We start from the raw sequence: 20,875 nt of genomic DNA on the forward strand, positions 1-20,875 counted from the left end.
GGGGAAAATCCTATTGCCTCTTGAGGGATCGGGAAGGAATTTTTTCCCCCTGCTGTAACAAATTGGAGCATGCTCTGCTGGGTTTTTTGCCTTCCTCTGGATCAACTGTGGGTGTAGGTTTGTGTATATTGGATTGTATTTATTTTTTTTTTTGGTTGCAAATAGATGGACTTGTGTCTTTTTTTTTTTTCAACCTGACTAAGCATGCAAGTCTTTTGGGGTATGTTTCTACCAGCTTTGCATATCTAGAGAGTGAAATCGTTGCCCATTCTTCTTTGCAAAAAAGCTCAAGCTCTGTCAGATTGGATGGAGAGCATCTGTGAACAGCAGATTTGTAAATGGTGGATGCTAAAAGGGTAACTTTTCCCTGAGTTGTGCTTTATCAGACAAAAAGGAAACAGAATGCTGGGGGAGTGTCCCTCCCCTCCCAACTCATTCATTTGTGAGTATAAAATTTAGCTTGAGCTGATAAAAGCTGTAAATTTTTTATTTTATTTTTCCCAAGCAAAACAAGACAGGGATAGCATATAGAAACATATGAAGGGATGTGTAGAATGCTGACTGATAACTGACAATGGAAAAGGAAATGTATATAAATTTACTATTTTATTTAAATTTGAATCATATCTTATGGTCCTGACTATAATAAAAATGAAAAATATATACAAAACCTCTTTAACAGGCAGGACAGTATTGTAAAGGAGGCTGTATATTGACTAGCCTTAATAGTTCTTGTTGACCGAAAACCTAGCAGTAAAATTAATAGTAAAGCAAATACATAATCTGATGGACATATTACAGATTAAAAAAATTCATGTTTACACATTGAGTCACAGAGCGACAGCTGGTAGCGTTACAGTTTCTGTGATAATTTCAAGGTCTGTGAAGTGGCCTTGCACATGAAACCTCTGTCTGAGGCCCTTGATCCACATCTGCAGGAGTGTTTGTACAGACTGATAGACAGACTCTGGAATGGTGAAAGAATAGACTTGTATTTTCTGGAGTCCAACTTTAGGGCATGTAGTCTGAACTGTATAATGTTTGAGTGGTGTAAAAGATAAGCAATTCTCAAAACTTTTTGAGGTGTCAAACCAGTAGACAACAGGAAAGTGCAAAAGAAAACCAAATATGGTGCAGAGGTTCCACTCCGGACAGGGAATGTGGGCTACTGATATACTGCCCTGTTTTACATCCTGATAAGGCTTCAGAAGTGTCAGGAGGTCTGAAAGCTGGGACCTGATCTGGCAAAGTCTATCTTGGTTGAACATCTCTGGATGCTTGAGTTGGGCAGAAACATCTATTACATACAAATCTTCCCTGTCCAGTACCAATCCCAGATAGGACACAGTGCTTGAAATGTTCATAATAAGAACAGTGTCTGCCATGTTAAGAACATGGAGAGGCCCCTTTATGAAGCCCATCTCATAAAGCTCCCTAAGGTATCCCTGAATTTGTACCACACTGGCTCCACTGAGATCATATAGAAAACCAGGCTTCAGTCCACAGTCTACAAACAGAATTTCAGCAGCAAGTTTCAGGGCCTGCGATCTCTTCCTCTGTTCAAGGTGATTCTTAGCAGCCAAATGCAGATCCCTTACGAGGGACATTATTTAGGAAAGCATGGACTCAGATGTACAGCCTGTAACACAAAATACATTTGCGATTAAAAGTCAAAGGCCACATACTTTGAACCTTTTAAGTAAAATGTATCTGTATGATCATAATGTCTTTACAGTCAGTTCAAGGTTCCAAAGAGTCCATTAAACACTATCAGCAACACAAGACTGCATGACATCACTGTGACCAGATATGATTATTTCCATCTTCTATCACTACTAGTCCCAAATGCAACTGCCCAGACAATAAATAGCTTTAAAGCCTAAGTTTATGCAAAAAAAAAAAAAAAGTGTCTTCTACAGCAATGCTGTACTTAAACAAAATTGATGTCCTTTTTTCCCCACAAATAGAGCTTTCTATTGGTGGTATTTGATCACCTCTGCAGGTTTTTATTTTTTTGCAATATAAACAATAAACAGTGACAATTTTGAAAAAAGGCATTTTGCTATAATAAATATTCCACATACATTTATTTTTTTTAAACAAATTTCTTCCTTAGTTTAGGCCGATATGTATTCTACATTTGTTTAAAAAAAAAAAATAGAAATAATATTGCAATTATTATATCGCCTACAAAATACGGAATAGATTTATGGCATTTTTATTTATTGAATTTTTTTAATTTTTTATTTTTTTTTTACTAGTAATGGCAGTGATCTACGATTTTTATCGTGATTGCGGCGGACAGATTGGGCACTTTTTTTGGGACCTTTGACATTTATACAGCGATCAGAGCTAAAAATAGCCACCGATTACTGTGTAAATGTCACTAGCAGGGAAGGGGTTAACTGTGTTCCCCGTGAGTGTTTCTAACTGGGACATGGCAGAGATCACTGTTCCCAATCACTGGGAACAGTAGATCACTGTCATATCACCTGTCAGAATGAGGAAATGCCCTGTTTAATTGCATTTCCCCGTTCTGCCTGTGTACAAAGCAAGCGCAGGCAATCAGAGGACAGAGTCCTCGCGGGCATGCTCCTGCAGCGGGAGCGAGCGCACACCGCCTGCAACTGAGCCTGGCTGTGCAAGGAGCCCCAGTGATGGGGTAGGATTTCAGCTACCTCCCCCCCCCCCCAAATTTGGGGTCTCTGTGACCCCTGGCCGCCAAACTACAACCCTCAAATTAGACATATCTGGTAGAGAGAGGCAAGTGAGATCTTTGTGAGGATACTGATGTTAGGCAGCACCGCTGTATTTGGGCAACTAGGAGTGCTGCAGCTGCTGATTTCAATAACCAGCAGTTGTGATTTATCCATCCATGCTGTTTAGCATGCATGGGGAAGTTGAATGAATGAGAGAAAATCTAGCTGCTTATGCCTAGCTTTACATGCAGTGTCAATCAATCATTGGTTGCAGCATTGTGCAGTCATCAATTGATCACTTAAACCTAGCTTATGCAATAGGGCAGAGGTCTTCAAACTACGGCCCTCCAGTTGTTCAGGAACTACAATTCCCATCATGCCTAGTCATGTCTGAATGTCAGAGTTTTACAATACCTCATGGGATGCGTAGTTCCACAACAGCTGGAGGGCCGTAGTTTGAGGATCCCTGCCATAGGGAGTCGACTTGTTTCATTTCTTTAATGATCAGGTAACTTATTTTAGCTTGTAGCTAGAGTTGGGCGGAGGGTTCAGGGCTGAGAAAAACTTTGTCCCAAACATCGACTGGAAAAAAAAAAAGAAAAAAAGAATTGCCCTGCAATGCACTGTACGTTGCACAGCCTGATTGAGCAAAGCTCTGCCAAATCAGGGTGCAGTGAATAGCTGGGTTGTTAAAGAGGAGGTCCAGCCTGGGTGGAAATACTGTAGCTGCTGACTTTTAATAATATTAGGGCACTTACCTGTCCAGGGAGCCTGCGATGTCGGCACCCCAGCCAATCTTCGGACTGCGCTAACTGGCTCAGTGGAGGGGGAAAGAGGGGGTGGCCGAACTTCCGGGAGATCAGGTCACAGCCTCCGCCTTCGGAAGTGGGGAAGGGGACCTGTCAAAAACAGTTCCCACTTCCCTCCTGGGGGGGGGGAGAGAGTATATGCGGAAGTCAAACCCAAAAGTGGCGGGGAAGCCGGCAACGGCGTCCTTAACAGAGTCATCAGCTCTGAATGGGCTTCACTGCTGCCAGCTAAATAAATAAAAAAATAGCTGGCAAAAAAAGAAAATAAACAATGTGAGGGTCCCCTCCCCAGTCCATACCAGGCCCTTCAGGTCTGGTATGTATTTTAAGGGGGAACCCCCATGCCAAAAATAAAAAACACACACACCCCATTGTGGGGGTCCCCCCCAAAACCCATACCAGACCCTTACCCAAGAACGCAAAATGGCAGGCCAGGAAAAGGGGGGGGGGGAATTGAGTAAGCACCCCACTCCACTGAACCATACTAGATCACATGCCGTCAACGGGGAGGGGGGGCTGGGGGGGCTTTTTTTTTCTTTTTAAATAGCTGGATGCCAGAAATTGTAACTGAAAATTAAATTTAAATGTGACTTTTTTTTAAAGCAATTTTTTTCCGCAGCATGTTCTATACATGCTACGAATGTACAACTTTACAGGCAGATTAAGGGGGCCCCCCAGGCTCTATAATGTTAAGGAAGGTTTTGTTTTTATTGTTTCACTTTAAGCATCATTAAAAATCACTGCTAATTTAGTTTTAAAAATAAATAAAATAAAAAGTTTGCATTGATACATGTCCCCCAGGGTCCACCATACCTTTTTTTTTTTTTTTTTGCCAATTACTTGCATACAAGCCTTCAAAATGGGGTCTTTTGATTTCTCATGTTCGGCACACATAGACTTCAATAGAGTTTGCAGTTCATAGCAGAACTTTTTTTTTCCCCTGAGAGAAAGAGCTGGGAACGTACCGCTCAAAGCCACCTGTGAGGATCTGATGAGCTGCTGAAGAGATCCTTGAAAGTCCATAAAATCAAGTGAACGTGACCAACATCAATCCAAAAAAGGTGCTCAGTGGACGTGTTTCACACAGACATGCTTACTCATCACTTTCCACTGTTCGGGAGTTTTACTGTTGATCGAACAGGGGGGCGTTTGGCCCATATTAGGTAAGTGATGTTAATCCACTAATGCTGGCAAAACAGCCCCCGTGCCTCAGCTAGAGAGACCCTGATGGATGAGCAAGAGACCTGAAATGGGTATACATGTACAGTACGAGTGGCTAAAACGTTGGTCCTGAGAGACAAAGTCCATACTGCGGACTTTGTCTCTTAGGACCAACAATGTTTTAGCCACTCGTACTGTACATGTATACCCATTTCAGGTCTCTTGCTCATCCATCAGGGTCTCTCTAGCTGAGGCACGGGGGCTGTTTTCGTGGGGAACCTTTTGAGGGCTGTTCCGAGCCCAGATGGGGTTCATCGTCCTTCGCTGAACAGGCAGCAGAAAACTTGCTCTCTCATGGAATTTCATTTTTAACCAGTTCCCAACCGGTGCACGACAATGTACGTCGGCAGAATGGCACAGGCAGCCATATTGGCGTACAGCTACGTCTATTTGCCGGGAATAAGGGTAATAGGTTGCGCTATGGAGCTTATGTAGAAAATGTATAAAGTGAATAAAAAATATATAAAAAGTATCACATATAAAATATAGGGGAAGAAAAAAATAATAAAATAGGTAAGAGCTGCCTCTATTAATATCCACCTGGTGGGGTGGAGAACGTTAGATGAAGGGGTACTGTGAATAGATCTGGCGCTATACCTGTATATGAAAATACCTAATAATGTGATAGATTAAAAGTGTTACATCAATCCAGTGTATAAGTGCCAATTGTGCAATATATTATTCTAGTATTGAAGTAAAAATGTAAACTATAACCAAAAAATCAAAAAAGTGTGTATATAGAATATTTGTCGCCCTGATAAATATTTGCCAGCGTGCTGGCTAGAAATGTAAAATTTAGCTTAAGTGCAATGGAAAGCCTAAATTAATAAACTCTAGATCATATGAATACCTTAAACCTGTGAGCTACTTAATATGTTGGTGATAACTGAGATGAAAATTGTACATGTAAAATATGAACCACAAAATTAACCCAGTAGTTGGGTTTAAAGTGCACAAATGTGACAATCAGGTCTATGCATGCAATGATAAAAATGTACAATAAATATGTGATAAATATCAGTACAACAAGTGAAACATGCCAAATATTGGGAGTGAAAAAATAAAAATAAATAAAAAAATAAAAAAAAATAAAAATAAATAAAAAATGTGAAAATAAAAATAAAAATAAAAAATAAAAATAAATTTAAAATTATTGAATATTTGTCCCAAAAAATATATAAAAATGTATACAGAGAGAAAATCTAAAAATATAAAAGATAAATTGGTAAAAAAGCAAGAAGTCTCTAGTGCAGTGCAATTAATGGGGGATATCCCGTGGGTAAAGGAGGGGATGTGATGGATCCAAAAACTATTCTTCATGCATTGTGGACACTTCTAGGATGTACTCTCACCAGAAAAATAACCCCGTCCGGGTTGGATCAGCCTTCACAGTATGAGCTACTGTGTCGCTCTCTGGCTTGCTTCAAGTGGGCTGCTGAGGATCCCTCGTTATTTCCGGGTGGAGTGTGCCACAGTATATATATATTAAAAGAGAGGACCATCCATAGTGTGATACCGTATGAATCAATTTATTTAAGAAGATAATTGAAACTACTCACACATTCTGGTGGAAGTAATGGCATAAATAGATGCAGTAAAAACGATGCAATGTGAAAGATATGGAAGCGGCTGCGAGCGTTCCGTTCGGCTTCCACGCCGTCTGTATTAGAAGTGTGTATTCGATAGGCCACGCCCTACGCGTTTCGTCACTAGGACGTCATCCGGAGCGGCCATCTTTACACACCTCACGCTCTTTATAGGACACAATACACCTATCGCGCATGCGCGGACAACCGCCGCCATTTTAACTGTGGGAATGCCCATATGTCGGATAGAGCGCGGTGGTGATTGTGTTCCTACTATCATCCTATGCAGTATTCTGCCGTTTAGCTCACCGACCGTATTTCATGCGGAGCTATATATGTATACTGGTTTGTTACAATATGATTATGCTGCTCAGTAAAACCAGGTACAAATTACATATAACATATAAATATAATGAATACAAATTGCAAATAAAACTGATGATAAAAACGTGAAAATGAGTGACGTTGTCACTAGACAGACCGTGCTGTGAAAGTATTACTAGTCAGTCCTAGAACCGATAGAGGCTTTTAGCGGGTAAAATTTGGATTTAATTGTGTAATACGGAGGGAAAGAAAGGTAAAAAATGTGATAAAACCATATGTGTGTAATGGATAAAATAGCTGAAAGAATGAGGTGGAAGGTAAAAATATGAAAAAATATAAATAAACTATGAAAATTAAAAATAAAAATAAAAATAGAGTTGAAGGATTGGATTGAGGTGAAGTAAATAATATTTAATAAAATTAACTTGATATAGAATGTTTTGGTTTCCCGGCTACCTGAATGTATATATGCAAAAGAGAGAATTATTTCAATGATTAAATGTGCTCTTCTTTGCTTACTATTTTTCTTGTTAAAAATGATGGTTTGGAATATTCGTTAATTGAATAGATAACATTCGACCCTCAGTGCTATAGTTTGCCTTCGACCCAAAATTTGACCTATAAACGTCTATACTTGTTTCTTCAATGATAGTATAAGTACAAAAATGGTTGAGTATGCCCTTACTATTTTCCTTATTAGAAATAATGGTTTGAAGTGTTCGTTAGTTGAATAGATAACCTTCGACCCTCAGTGCTATGATATTACCTTCGACCTAAAATTGTTTCTTCCAAAGTAATATGAGTGAAATTATATTCATGCAATTTTAGCATTATTAGTTGGTGGACAACATTCGACCCGAGATGCTGTAAACTGTGTTTGATCAGGAATTAAACATTAAATATATTTTCTTCAATGGTCGTATGGATAGGGTTGTATTCCTTCTGGGTGTATTAAGAATGGGATTATTAAAAAAGAAGAAGATGTGGAAACAATAAATTTCTTTATAAAATGAATATATTGAATTGAAACTAAAAATTTAAAATTAAAAATTGAAAATTTAAAAATTAGTTATAAAACAATTCAAATCCAGGTCTATGTTCATTCCTGCTGGATGTAAACTTTCTAAATTAAAAATCCACTTTGTTTCATTCTGTGAAATCTTCTTAGTCATGTCTTCACCTCTCCAGTGTCCCTTCACTTTGTCAATGGCATAAAAAATCATTTGGTTGGGATCTTGGTTGTGAAAATCCCTAAAATGCCGTGAGACACTGTGTTTGTCATATCCCTTCTTAATGTTTTTAATGTGTTCACCAATTCTTATATGTAGTTCCCGTGTTGTTCTTCCTACATATTGTTTGCGGCACGGGCATTCTATGACGTATGTCACATGCGTACTTTTACAGGAAATCAATTCTTTTATGGGGAATGTCCTTCCATTGGTAACTGACACGAATGTAGTGGTTTTTCTTTGGGTTTTTTTGCTTTTGCAACATGGGAGGCATTGTCCACACTTAAAAAAACCTTTTAGGTGTTTACTAATTGTTATATGTCGTGGGGGGTCGATCGTGTTTTTAACCAATTTATTTCTTAGATTAGGGGCCTTCTTATAAATGAACGCAGGGTTATTGGGTAATAATTTCTTTAACGTTTCGTCCGTTTTTAAAATTGGCCAATGTTTTTTTATGATCTTTTCTATTTGTTTGTGATGTCTGTTAAAACCTGTGAAGAAGGCCATTTCTATATTCTTCTTATTCCTGCCGGTCATTTTGTCCTCTATTAGTTTTTTCCTCTCAGTTTTCATTATAGTTTCTTTGAGGGCTCTGAGGTAGGGTTCCTTGTATCCTTTTTGTGTAAATCTTCTAATGATAGCCTCTGCTTGTACGTCAAAATCCTCTCTTTTAGTGCAATTTCTATATATTCTTAGGAGTTGCCCTTTGGGTATGTTGCCTATCCATCTTGGATGGTGGCAACTTGACGTAGGTATATACCCATTTCTATCCGTAGCCTTAAAGAAGGTTTTTGTACCCAGTGATCCTTCTGACTTAAAAATTTGTAGATCTAAGTAGTCTATGCTTTGAGTGTCGCATTTTTCAGTGAATGTGATGCCATAAATATTAGAGTTTATTTCTTCCAAAAAGGACCGTAGTTCGTCTTGGGAACCACCCCAGACTATTAAAATGTCGTCTATATATCTCCTGTACATTTTTAAATTCTCTCTGGGGGTTCCATAAATTTGCTCTTCCTCCCAGTGGTCCAGGAATAAATTTGCTACACTGGGTGCGTATTTAGCCCCCATAGCAACTCCCTTGGTTTGTACATAATATTTGTCTTGGTACCAGAAGTGGTTATGTTTCATCGCTAGGTCTAGTCCTTCAAGTACATAGTCTATTTGTTCTTGTTTTAAGTCTGATCTTCTGTGGAGGGCCCATTCTACCGCGTTGAGACCGTCCTTTTGTTTTATGTTGGTGTATAGAGAATTGACATCAATAGTGACTAATAAGTCCTTTTCCTCAATCTTAACGTTATCCAAATCCTTCAACAATTGTCTACTGTCTCTCAGGTAAGATTTGCCTTTGGTTACCAGCGGTTGTAAAAAACCATCCACATATGCTCCCAATCTTGAAAAAAGGGAGTCGATCCCACTCACTATGGGTCTCCCCGGGGGTTGCGTTTGGCTCTTGTGGATTTTTGGGACATAGTAGATTACAGGAGTTTTTGGTGCTTTTGGGATTAAATATTGGGCTTCTTTTTTGTTGAGAATCCCTTTGTTTAGGCCTTTTTGAACATAGCTCTTTAGTTTGTTTTTATATGCCGTTTTTGGATTTTTCTTTAATTGTAGATAAGTGTCCGGAATGCTTAAAAGATTGGCCATTTCTTGTTCGTAGTCTATTTTATTAAGTATGACCAGTCCACCGCCCTTGTCCGCTGGTCTTATGACTATATCCTTCTTTTTTTCCAATTGTTTTATGGTCTTCCAGATACCCTTCTTCTTGGAGGGTTTGATTGTTAATTCCCTGATGTCTTTTTCAACTAATTTTTTAAAAACTTTGATTCCCTCGTTTTGTTGCTGGTTGGGGTTAAAAATTGAATTATTTCTCAGCTCAGAATGTTTAAAATTGGTTTGTTCTTTCTCTTTCCCTGAATTTGTATTATTGGCAAAAAACTTTTTAATATTTAATTTCCTAATGAATTTTTGTAAATCTATGAAGGTTTCGAATTTATCCAAATTCTTATCCGGAGCATATTTTAGGCCTAGGTCGAGTACTTTAAGTTCCTCCTCACAGAAAGTGGTCCCGCTTAGATTGTATATACCTTCACCTAATATTCTCGCCTTCTTTTTCTTGAGGCCTCCTCTTTTGCCCCTCTTTCGTTTCCTTCTGCCCACCTTGGGGGTCTGTATTCCCTCCCCTGGTTCTCTCGGTAATCCTGTTGTGCTGGATATTCTTCTCTCGTGTTTCCTGGGCCTGTCCACCTGGGGTTCCATCCTCCATTCCTCCTCGGAGGTCTCTGATATTGGTTTCTTGTTGGATATCGGAAAGGCCTCCAGCCGTCTCTTGGTCCAAATGGGGGGTTTCTCGGTGGTCTGTGTCCTTGTCCCCCGTGAAAAGGGCCATTTTGATACCTGTTCTGAAAGGGGGTAGTTTGGGGGTGTCTTCTAAGGGGGGAGTACCTATTGTGATGTCTTGGGATATTGTAAGGATCCGGGTGTGGTTGTGGGACATATCTAGGAGTATCCCATTCTCTTCTGACCCGGTTTGCATTATGGTTGGTTTCTGATCCTCGGTAATTGGGTGTATAAGGTTCTGTCAATCTAATTGCTCTATTAGGTGTTTGAGTGGGTTGTTGCCATTCCACATACGTCTATTTGCCGCCCTGCCATCGGGTGCGCACTGCCGACGGCGCGCTCGCATGCCGGTCGGGACCCCCGTGAGTCCAGTCGCGGGTCCCGCGGACTCGATTGCCGCGGGCGTACTCGTGATCATCTCACGGGGAGGCTGAACGGGGAGATGCCGTTGTAAACAGCATCTCCCCGTTCTGCCTAGCAACAAGTGACACCGATCTCTGCTCCATGTGATTGGAGGGGGGGGGGGGCACTGTACCCCCACACATAAAAGATGGGAAACATTGTTCGGTTCTCTAACTGCAGTAGCTGAGATCGTCAGCTTTTGTGATGGGAAAGAGATTGGGTGCAGTTCTGCTGGGGGGGCGGTCCCTTTTTCCAGGAGGATGATTGTCATTGACCACTGCTAAAGCCAATCACAGTCCTGCTAGCCCCGCCCACCATCTAGAGGAAGATGACTCGCTTGGTTGCCACTACCAATCTCAGAAAGAAGGGATTTCACTGTGATTCGGAAAACCACAATCAGGTGACATTTTGTGGAATTACTGTTGAGCTTCTGGGAACTTTGTTGAAATTATTCCTGAACCTGCGTCACTTACTACTAAGACCCGTCAGGCTATATCCCTTTAAGCCACAGGCAGTGTTCAGCGCAATGAAAATCAAACCCAACTTTTCCTGTGGCGCAGAGTGCCGCACTTTTTCTCAGCTGCGGGGGCCCAACTTATGATCTTGCACACAGGCCCGCTGCTTTCAGAAAATGCTCCTGACCTGAGCTCATCATTGCGCATCCATTCCAGATGCTTGTATGTGACATCACACACATCACATACAAGTACGTGGGCTGGATGTGAGAGGGGAATCAGCAGAATGAGTGTGCCAGGACAGGTAGATGTGTCTCATCTCTGCTTCCTTTCACCACTCTGTATATCATAGATAATAGGGTACATAGGTGGAGCAGATGATCTGGAGGGTACAAACGGTGGGGCAGATGTGCAGGGAGATAGAGTGGTGGAAGAGAAGAGCGGGGGGAGTCTGGGGGGTCAGTGTTGGGAAAGATGAGCAGGGGGTAGAGCAGTGGGACAGATGTGAAATGATGGGATGGTGGGACAGATGAGCAGGGGGTTACAGTGGTGGGGCACAGAGGTGAGACAGATGTGCAGGAGGTACTTTGGTGGGTCAGATGAGAAAGAGGGTTACAGTGTTAGGACAGATGAGAAGGTGATTCAGTAGAGAGACAGAAGAGCATGGGGCTACGGCAGTGGAGCAGATGTGCAGTGGTGGGGCAGATGAGAAAAGGGGGTACAATGATGGGGCAGATGAGCAGGGGGGGTTACAGTAGTGGGACAGAAGTGCAGGAAGCTCAGCGGTAGGACAGAAAAGCAGGGGGTACAGTGATGGGGCAGAGGAGAAGAGGGTACAGAGGCGGGGCAGATGTGCAGAGGAGAAAGGAGGTACATCAGAGTAACACATGAGCAGGGGGTTACAGTCTTAGGACAGATGAGAACATGGTTCAGCGGTGACACAGAAGAGCATGAGGGTACAGCGGTGGAGCAGATGTGCAGGGAAGTACAGTGGTGGGGTAGATGGGAAAGGGGAAACATTGGTGTGGCAGATGAGCAGGGGGTTACAGGGGTGGGACAGAAGAGCAGGGGGTCGCAGTGGTGGGGCAGATGAGAAAGGGGGTCACAGTGGTGGGGCAGATTTGCAGGTGTGAAGGTGCAGGAATTGGGGCTGATCTCTCACTATTAAAGTAGTTTACAGCATTTACTTTATAACAAATCCTTTTTGTGATTGAGAGTGTGAAGTTGACATTTTTGGGTTATAAAATCGGTAAGCTCAATTTCTCTGAAAACATTTTTCGGCACACTGTGCTCTCTAGATTGCCTACCTCTGCTGTACAGCATCTGCAGATCAAGTTCAGCCCTTTGATCTACAGATGAATGTAACAGAGTAGATACAAAATTAACGATGTTACTTTGTTTAGAAAGAAAATAGAAAGATACAATGTTGATAAACACTGGCTCGGATAGTCTTTCTTGTGAAGTGAATGGTGCTGCTCTGCAATGCACACGGCTGCAGCCAATGCATGTGGATTTACACGGGTAAAACACGTGGTGAAGAGGTGACATAATGCCTTCCAGTCAGGTGTTCTTAAAAGCAATCAATCACAGATTGCAAATGTAAACAATACATGATCAATTTATTTTACAATTGATCTCTCCCAATAGGAATAATTGATCTATAATCAACAACCCATTCAGTTGATATGACACACACAGGGAAGTCGATTTTAATCAATAGTCAGAAGTTATGATTACAAATAATCACCTCTATGTGTGAAATCTGATTGAAAAACAATCAAATTAAATGAATAAAGCCTATCAGTGCCGCCAATTGATGCACAACGATTGATTATTTTCAGCCTGGTTGATTGAATGCAGTGTAGCATGTGTGGGTTCCCTCCATGTACTCCGCTTTCCTCCCACACTCCAAAGACATGCTGGTAGGTTCATTGGTTTCCGGTCTAAATTGGCCCCAGTATATGAATGTGAGTTATGGACCTTTGATTGTAACCTCCTTGAGGGCAGGGACTGGTGTGATTGTACAATATGTATATATGTAAAGTGCTGCATAAATTGATGACGCTATACAAGTACCTGAAATAAATAAAATGATCAGAAGCCGTTACGCCTTTTCAAATGTTTGCTTTTTCAGTTGTTTTGATTGGATAATAAACATGAATACGGCCACCATAACAAACACAGACGGCAATCAAAACCTGACGGGGCTCTGTCCCCACATCTATATCCAAATCTAAAATGTCTTATTCTTATTGAATAACGAATTTTAGATTTGGATATAGATGTGGGGACAGAGCCCCGTCAGGTTTTTATTGCCGTCTGTGTTTCTGTTATGGTGGCCGTATTCATGTTTATTATCCAATCAAAACAACTGAAAAAGCAAACATTTGAAAAGGCGTAAACGCTTCTGATCATTTTATTTATTTCAGGTACTTTTATAGTGCAGAACGAATGTTGCTTGAAAGTACAAAAAAAAAAAAAAAAAAATGTAAAAAAAAAAAAAAATAAAAAAAATAAAAAAAAAAAAAAATAAAAAAAAGAAAATGCTATTACCATTAGAATTTGGAGCGAACATATTTTCCCGAATGTAAACCAAATTCACTATTAGGCTCCATTCACACTTGTAGGACTCCAAAGTTGCACTGACTTTGGAGTGCAACTTTGACACGACTTCTGAGGGTTAACATTGAAGTGTATGGCCCTCAAGTTGTATGAAAGTCAAACCAATGTAGTGCATGAACTAATTTGCAGTCACTGAAACTTTAAGTCGCACATATATGAATGGTTATCATTGCAAAACATGAGGAGCGACTTGTCATGCAACTTTCAAAGTTGCCAGTTGCCCAAAGTTGCACAAGTGTGAATGGAGCCTCGCATTTATTCGGGCGTGAAATTAGGGGGGGGGGGGACACACTTCTGGGGCGTGCAGTTGGGGGGAACGCACTGGTTGGGGCGTGCAGTTGGGTGGGGGGACATGCACTAGTTCGGGCGTGCAGTTGGGTGGGGGGGGGACGCACTAGTTCGGGCGTGCAGTTGGGGGGGAGGGGGGAATGCACTAGTATGGGCGTGCAGTTGGGGGGGGAGAACGCACTAGTTCGGGCGTGCAGTTGGGGGGGAGAACGCACTCGTTCGGGCGTGCAGTTGGGGGGGAGAACGCACTCGTTCGGGCGTGCAGTTGGGGGGGAGAACGCACTCGTTCGGGCGTGCAGTTGGGGGGGAGAACGCACTCGTTCGGGCGTGCAGTTGGGGGGGAGAACGCACTCGTTCGGGCGTGCAGTTGGGGGGGAGAACGCACTCGTTCGGGCGTGCAGTTGGGGGGGGAGAACGCACTCGTTCGGGCGTGCAGTTGGGGGGGGAGAACGCACTCGTTCGGGCGTGCAGTTGGGGGGGGAGAACGCACTCGTTCGGGCGTGCAGTTGGGGGGGGAGAACGCACTCGTTCGGGCGTGCAGTTGGGGGGGAGAACGCACTCGTTCGGGCGTGCAGTTGGGGGGGAGAACGCACTCGTTCGGGCGTGCAGTTGGGGGGGAGAACGCACTCGTTCGGGTGTGCAGTTGGGGGGGGACGCACTTGTTGGGGCGTGCAGTTGGGGGGGACGCACTTGTTTGGGCGTGCAGTTGGGGGGGGACGCACTTGTTTGGGCGTGCAGTTGGGGGGATGCACTTTTTCCGGGCGTGCAGTTGGGGGGGGAAAACGCACTTGTTCGGGCGTGCAGTTGGGGGGGGAAACGCACTTGTTCGGGCGTGCAGTTGGGGGGGAAAACGCACTTGTTCGGGCGTGCAGTTGGGGGGGAAACGCACTTGTTCGGGCATGCAGTTGGGGGGCTCGTGCTCATTCAAATTTTCTCATCCATTCAAAAACAAATACTGATTTGACCCCACTAATGATTAGAAGATTGAAGAAACAGTCTTAAAAGTTGAGTTCCACCCAAAAGTGGAACTTCCGCTCATTGTACTCCTTCCCCCCTCCGGTGCCACATTTGGCACCTTTTGGGGGGACAGGATATCTGTCTTTCACAGGTATCCTGTCCCCACTTTAGGGAGCCTCTGCCACGTAATCCCTGAGGCTCCCTCCTCCTCTCCCGGCCGCCAGGCTAGTAGGAGAGAGGAGCGGAGCCTCGCACATGCAAAGTAGGGTTCCTATTGTGAAGCTGTAAGGCTACACTGCCGGTGTCCTATCATATAAGGTCCTCCATCTGATAGTGTCCGCTGCGTAATGCGCAGTACACAGCAACACAGATTCCGAAAATTGCCGAGGATGAATGGCGCCTGCGCCATGAGTCCAGGTTCTATCCCCACTATCCAAGTGGACATAGAGTAGGAATATAAAAGAGCTGAGCGCAGCAAGGCCGAGCCCGAAGCGTGGCGAGCGGCCCTCTAATATTCACAACCCTATGTCCGCTTGTATGGTGGGGCTACCACCTCCACTCACAGCGCAGGCGCCGTTCAGCTTCGGAGATTTTCCGAAGCTTCGTCTGCTCCGTACTGTGCATGCGCAGTACGGCGCGGACACTATATGATGGCCGGACACTATATGGCAGAACACCGGTGTTCTGTTGATATGTACCCACGCATGCACAGAATGGAAGGGCACTCCAGCTGAGTTGCCGATCAGCTAGTGTGGCGTCCCATAGCGCAACACCGGGACAGGTAAGTGTCTGATTATTAAAAGTCAGCAGCTGCTGGCTTTTCATTTTTGCAGCGGTGACCTCCACTTTAACCACTTGGGACCCGCGCTATAGCCGAATGACGGCTACAGCGCGGATCTCCTTTTCCGGGACTACGTGCACGAGCGGCCTGCGCGCCCCCTGATGGGCGCGCTCTGTGATCGGCGAGTCTATGAGACTCGCCTGATCACCGATCAGAGCAAGGGGGTCGATAAAAATAAGAAAATAAGTGCCCCCCCCCCCCGTCAGTGCCCACAGTGCCACCCAGCAGTGCCCACAATCTGCCTCAACAAAGGTGCTGCACCCCAGTGCCACATATCCGTGCCCATCAGTGTCATCTACCAGTGCCCAGCAGTGCCACCTATCAGTGCCCATCAGTCCCATCTATCAGTGGTACCTATCAGTGCCCCTTAGTGCCACCCATCCGTGCCATCTTATCTGTACCCATCTTTGCCCATCAGTGCCGCCTTATCTGTGCCTATTAGTGCCGCCTTAACTATGCCTATCAGTGCCCACCAATGCAGCCTATCAGTGCCGCCTCATCAGCGCACTTCAATGAAGGAGAAAAATGACCTGTTTGCAAAATTTTATAACAAACTATTAAACATGATTTATTTATTTTTTTTGCATCTTTTTTTGTTTGTTTAGCAAAAAATAAAACTCCGAGCTGTAATTAAATACCACCAAAAGAAAGCTCTATTTGTGGGAAATAAAAGATAAAAATTTCATTTGGGTACATTGTTGTATGCCCGCGCAATTGTCATTCAAAGTGCATCAGCGCTGAAAGCTGAAAATTGGTCTGGGACTGAGGGGGGGTTTAAGTGCCCAGTAAGCAAGTGGTTAAAGAAAATCCGATTGAACAAAAGGTCTACTTAGTTTTTCATAATGAAAGCCTGGAGATGCAATACTTTGTAGAATGGAATGGAGAGTGCTGAGTATTAGAGAGCTATGTATGAGGGAAGCCATACACAACCCTGTCCTTACCTGCCCTCTGAATGGAGAGCCTCATACACTGCACACAGCAAACATATGAAGGAAAGGCAGTCTCTACTTCCGGTGTCTCGGTGTGTCACTCACATAACATCCGCCTTCTTTTCTCAGGTCTGCAGGGATCTCCTGTGCCGTAAAGCACGAGTGCTGTGAATGTGTTTCTATGAAGTGATGGGAGGGAGGAGGGAGGCTGCATGCACAACCCCTGTGTGTGACGTCACCCTGCGAGCTAAACATTAACCCATCACTGCCTGCCTCTCATAAAAGGACACCCTTCCCATGTCCTCTGTATAATCTACACAGTTCCCCTCCCTGCTGGATATGAGGGCATTGTTTGCTTCCCGTGTCTCAGACTCATAATATTTACACATGAAAATGGCAGACTGATACTTTTATACTTTTGTTCCGCATTCCAGAGAGAGGATTCTGTGTATGTAAACGTCCCTCAGTACAGCCTCATGTCCTCTATAATATGGTGGCTGGAAGAGCTCAATTAGGACTGGTTCACCTCAGAACATGGTTGAGGAAAGGTGTCTTCCACACCGCGCTCCAACGCACAGCCCTGCTGCATGTGACAATATTAGGGTTGCCACCTTTTCTTTAAGTCATACCCGAACACTTTAGCGCCACGCAGCAATTTTTTTTAATAGTATAAACTATACATATATTTTGCTATTAAATAACATTTCTAATCATATGAAGTTAATCACAAGAGTCCCCCTTTACATCAGAGTCCGCAGAGTTCCTCTTTTACATCTGAACTCACAGAGTTCCCTTTCACTGTAAGGGGGGGACTCTGCAGACTCTGATGTAAGGGATAACTCTGGGGACTCTGTCATAAGGGGTGCTCTGGGAACCCTGATTTAAGGTGGAACATTAAGAACTCTGATGTATGGAGAAGATTCTGATGTAAGGGGGAACACTGTGGCCTCTGGTGTATAGGGGAACTCTGATGTAAAGGGTGCTCTGAGAACCCTGACTTGCCTTAGTGTATTCACTCACTCACTCACTCCTTGGCAGTCAGCACCTTCAAATTTCCAGCCCCAACTTTCCATTTCTGAGGCACAGCGCCGGGGATTGGAGTGTGGGCAGACACAGAGGGGTAGGAGTGTTTGGGGGGTGGGGTGGGGGTGGAATCTAAATAATGTGTCCGGGTTTCAGGCAGTCTGAAACCCGGACGCACGATTCCAAACCCGAACTGGACAGGTGGCAACCCTAGACAATATCTTGTTACTGGCACCCCCAAACACAGTGCATTTGTGGGCACCAAGTCATATGGTACTTCAGTACGGCTAGGTTCACATGCGTGTAATCGCACACCTTCCCGCACCCACAGAGAAAAATGCGTGGCTGCTTAGGAGATGCGTGGGGGTACCGTTATTCCTAATGGCACCCCCCACACACTGGCAACAACACGTTTTTCTATGAATAGGCTGCTGTGCCCAAGCAAATACAGCCGCCAGAAACGGCATAGATGTGAACTGGGGTGGTATCATGCGATTTGTTTTGATGCCATTTGAAAAGTAGTGCAATCTGCAGCCCTTTCAAATGAATGGGCTGCAAAATCGCATCGCGCAGGAACACATTACTGTACAAAACCAGTCCGTATTTGTTTTAACTAGCCACCTCACACAGATATACTACGGCAGAAGGGAACGTACATCAGATTAACGTACCTGTATGTTGCCCTTTAAGAGGCGCTCTGTGACCGTGATCGCGGCTCCCGCAAACTCGATGTCCACGGGCATACTCGTGATCGTCTCACGGTGAGGAAGAACGGGGAGATGCTAATGTAAACACGCATCTCCCCATTCTGCCGAATGACACTGTCAGTGGCGTCACTAGGGTTGGTGTCACCCGGTGCAAAAAAAATGGTGTCACCCCCACCAACTATAGTCCCCCCCTCAGTACAGACCCCCCTCCACTAACTAAAGACCCCACTGCCACAGTATAGATCCCCCTCCCTTAGTACAGACCTCCATCAATATAGACCTCCCACCCTCAGTATAAACCTCCCCCCTTAGTACAGACACCCCTTCAGTGCAGACCCCTCCATCAATACAGACACCCCCACCTTGGTGCAGACCCCCACCTTGGTGCAGACCCCCTCTATCAGTACAGACACCCCCACCTCAGTGCAGACCGTCCCAGCATTACAGAAACCCACACCTCAGTGCAGACCCTCCTCTCTCAGTACAGACACCCCCACCTCAGTGCAGACCCCCTCTATCAGTACAGACACCCCCACCTCAGTGCAGACCGTCCCAGCATTACAGAAACCCACACCTCAGTGCAGACCCTCCTCTCTCAGTACAGACACCCCCACCTCAGTGCAGACCCCCTCTATCAGTACAGACACCCCACCTCAGTGCAGACCCCCACCTCAGTGCAGACCCCCCAGCAGTACAGACAACCCGCAGTGCAGACACCCCTCAGTACAGACCCCCCCAGTGCAGACACCCCTCAGTGCAGACACCCCCGCAGTACAGACCCCCCCGCAGTACAGACCCCTCCTCCGTGCAGAGACTCCCAGTGCAGACACTCCCCCAGTGCAGACCCCCCTGAGTACAGACACCGCCCTCCATGCAGATCCCCCAGTGCATACCCCCCCCCCCCCAGCAGTACAGACACCCCCCTTACATACCTCAGAACAGCAGATACACACAGCGATGTGTGTCCCTCCAGCTCGGGCTCCTCCTCCTCTGTGGATGTAAACAGAGAGGAGGGGGAGATGGCTTCGTTCTGCTCCACTGAGGGACACCGCCGCGGCGTAAGACACAGGGCAGCAGCGGTGTTATCGGTGCTGCTACCCACGGTGTCACCCCTCTGGCGGGTGTCATCCCGGTGCGGCTCACACCCCTTGCACCCGCATAGCAACGCCACTAGACACTGTCACTGATCCGCCTGTAATCAGGAGCAGTGATCAGTGACGTGTCACACACAGCCCCTCCCCCTCACAGTTAGAATCACTCCCTAGGACCCACTTAACACCTACAGCGCCACCTAGTGGTTAACCCCTTCATTACCAGTGATATTTTTACAGTAATCAATGCAATTTTGTAGCATTGATCACTGTATTAATGCCAAGACCTTTATTAAAAATTAATAATGCCCACCAGCGTAGATCCAACATCAGTCATAATGGCTGTTGCTGCTGCCACCCTGGTATCAAAAGAAAGCACTCCTCCCCTGACGAATGCTCCTGTCGATCTGTCAGCTATGGGGCATGGCCATACGGCGACTTTAAGGACCCTGACATGAAGGGTCTGTGATGTCACAAGGGGGTGGGGTCTCCAGTTACATGACCACATAGGCCACTCCCCATAGCTATAAAAGAACTGTCAGACATGGGAGCTGCCAGAACAGCGGGAGCATTCGTCAGGGGAGGAGTGCTTTCTTTTGATACCGGGGTGGCAGCAGTGACAGCCATTATGATTGATGTTGGATCTACGCCGGTGGGCATTATTCATTTTTAATAAAGGACTTGTCAAAAACAGACTCATGTTTTTTGTTACACTACATTGTTTTTTTTTTGGATGAATGGGTAGGGGTACTATGTACTTCATTCTCCTTTAGGCTGGGTTCACACTGCTGCGGGGGGAGATCCGGATGTGATTCGCACCCGCACTGCAGTGCAAATCACATCCGATCTCCGTAGCGATGCGAGTTCAGCCATACAGATAGTATGGCTGAATTCGCATCGCTCCCGCAGCAAACTCGCACGGGACCCTTTTTTTGGTCCGCAACAGAATCGGATCGCATGGGGGTTCACACCATGCGATCCGATTCCTGTGCGAGTCTGCAGATCGCACTGCGATATGCGGACGGATCTGGGGGTGTCATTAACATATCATTGACACTCCCAGCCATCCGCATAGGGCAGTGTGAACTGCCGGCGGGAGGTGTGCGATGCGGGAAAACGCCGTGGATTTGCGGCGTTCCCGCATCGCTGTGGTGTGAACCCAGCCTTACATGGAGGGGGGGGGGGCGGGATCTCGGGTCCCCTTTCTTAAAAGAGGCTTCCCGATTCTGATAAGCCCCCCTACCCGGAGACCCCACCAACTACAGCCCAGGGTTGTGGGGAAGAGACCCTTAACCATGGGACAAGGTGCTTTGGGGTGGGGAAGAGCAGAGCCTTCCCTGTACCAAAGCCCTGCC

General features: G+C 45.0%; 1 protein-coding gene across 3 annotated transcripts; it reads right to left on the reverse strand.

Annotated features, from left to right (window-relative positions):
- Window positions 1-589: 589 nt before the first annotated feature.
- On the reverse strand, window positions 590-19,569 carry CUNH1orf74 (chromosome unknown C1orf74 homolog). 3 transcript variants are annotated; one of them, XM_077481520.1, is made up of 2 exons: window positions 19,362-19,569; window positions 590-1,639 (listed from the first exon to the last, which is right to left on the reverse strand). In XM_077481520.1, the coding sequence occupies exon 2, from the start codon at window positions 1,605-1,607 to the stop codon at window positions 831-833; it is 777 nt and encodes a 258-aa protein (XP_077337646.1). In that variant the 5' UTR covers window positions 1,608-1,639; window positions 19,362-19,569; the 3' UTR covers window positions 590-830. The 3 variants fall into 3 exon arrangements, with proteins under 3 accessions (XP_077337646.1, XP_077337643.1, XP_077337645.1); XM_077481517.1 differs by lacking the exon at window positions 19,362-19,569 and adding an exon at window positions 16,712-16,908; XM_077481519.1 differs by lacking the exon at window positions 19,362-19,569 and adding an exon at window positions 3,458-3,603.
- Between the last annotated feature and the right edge of the window lie 1,306 nt (window positions 19,570-20,875).

This window comes from Lithobates pipiens, unplaced genomic scaffold (genome assembly GCF_037356315.1).
Source record: "Lithobates pipiens isolate NorthernLeopardFrog02 unplaced genomic scaffold, aLitPip1_a1.2 Scaffold_16, whole genome shotgun sequence".
NCBI lineage: Eukaryota > Metazoa > Chordata > Amphibia > Anura > Ranidae > Lithobates > Lithobates pipiens.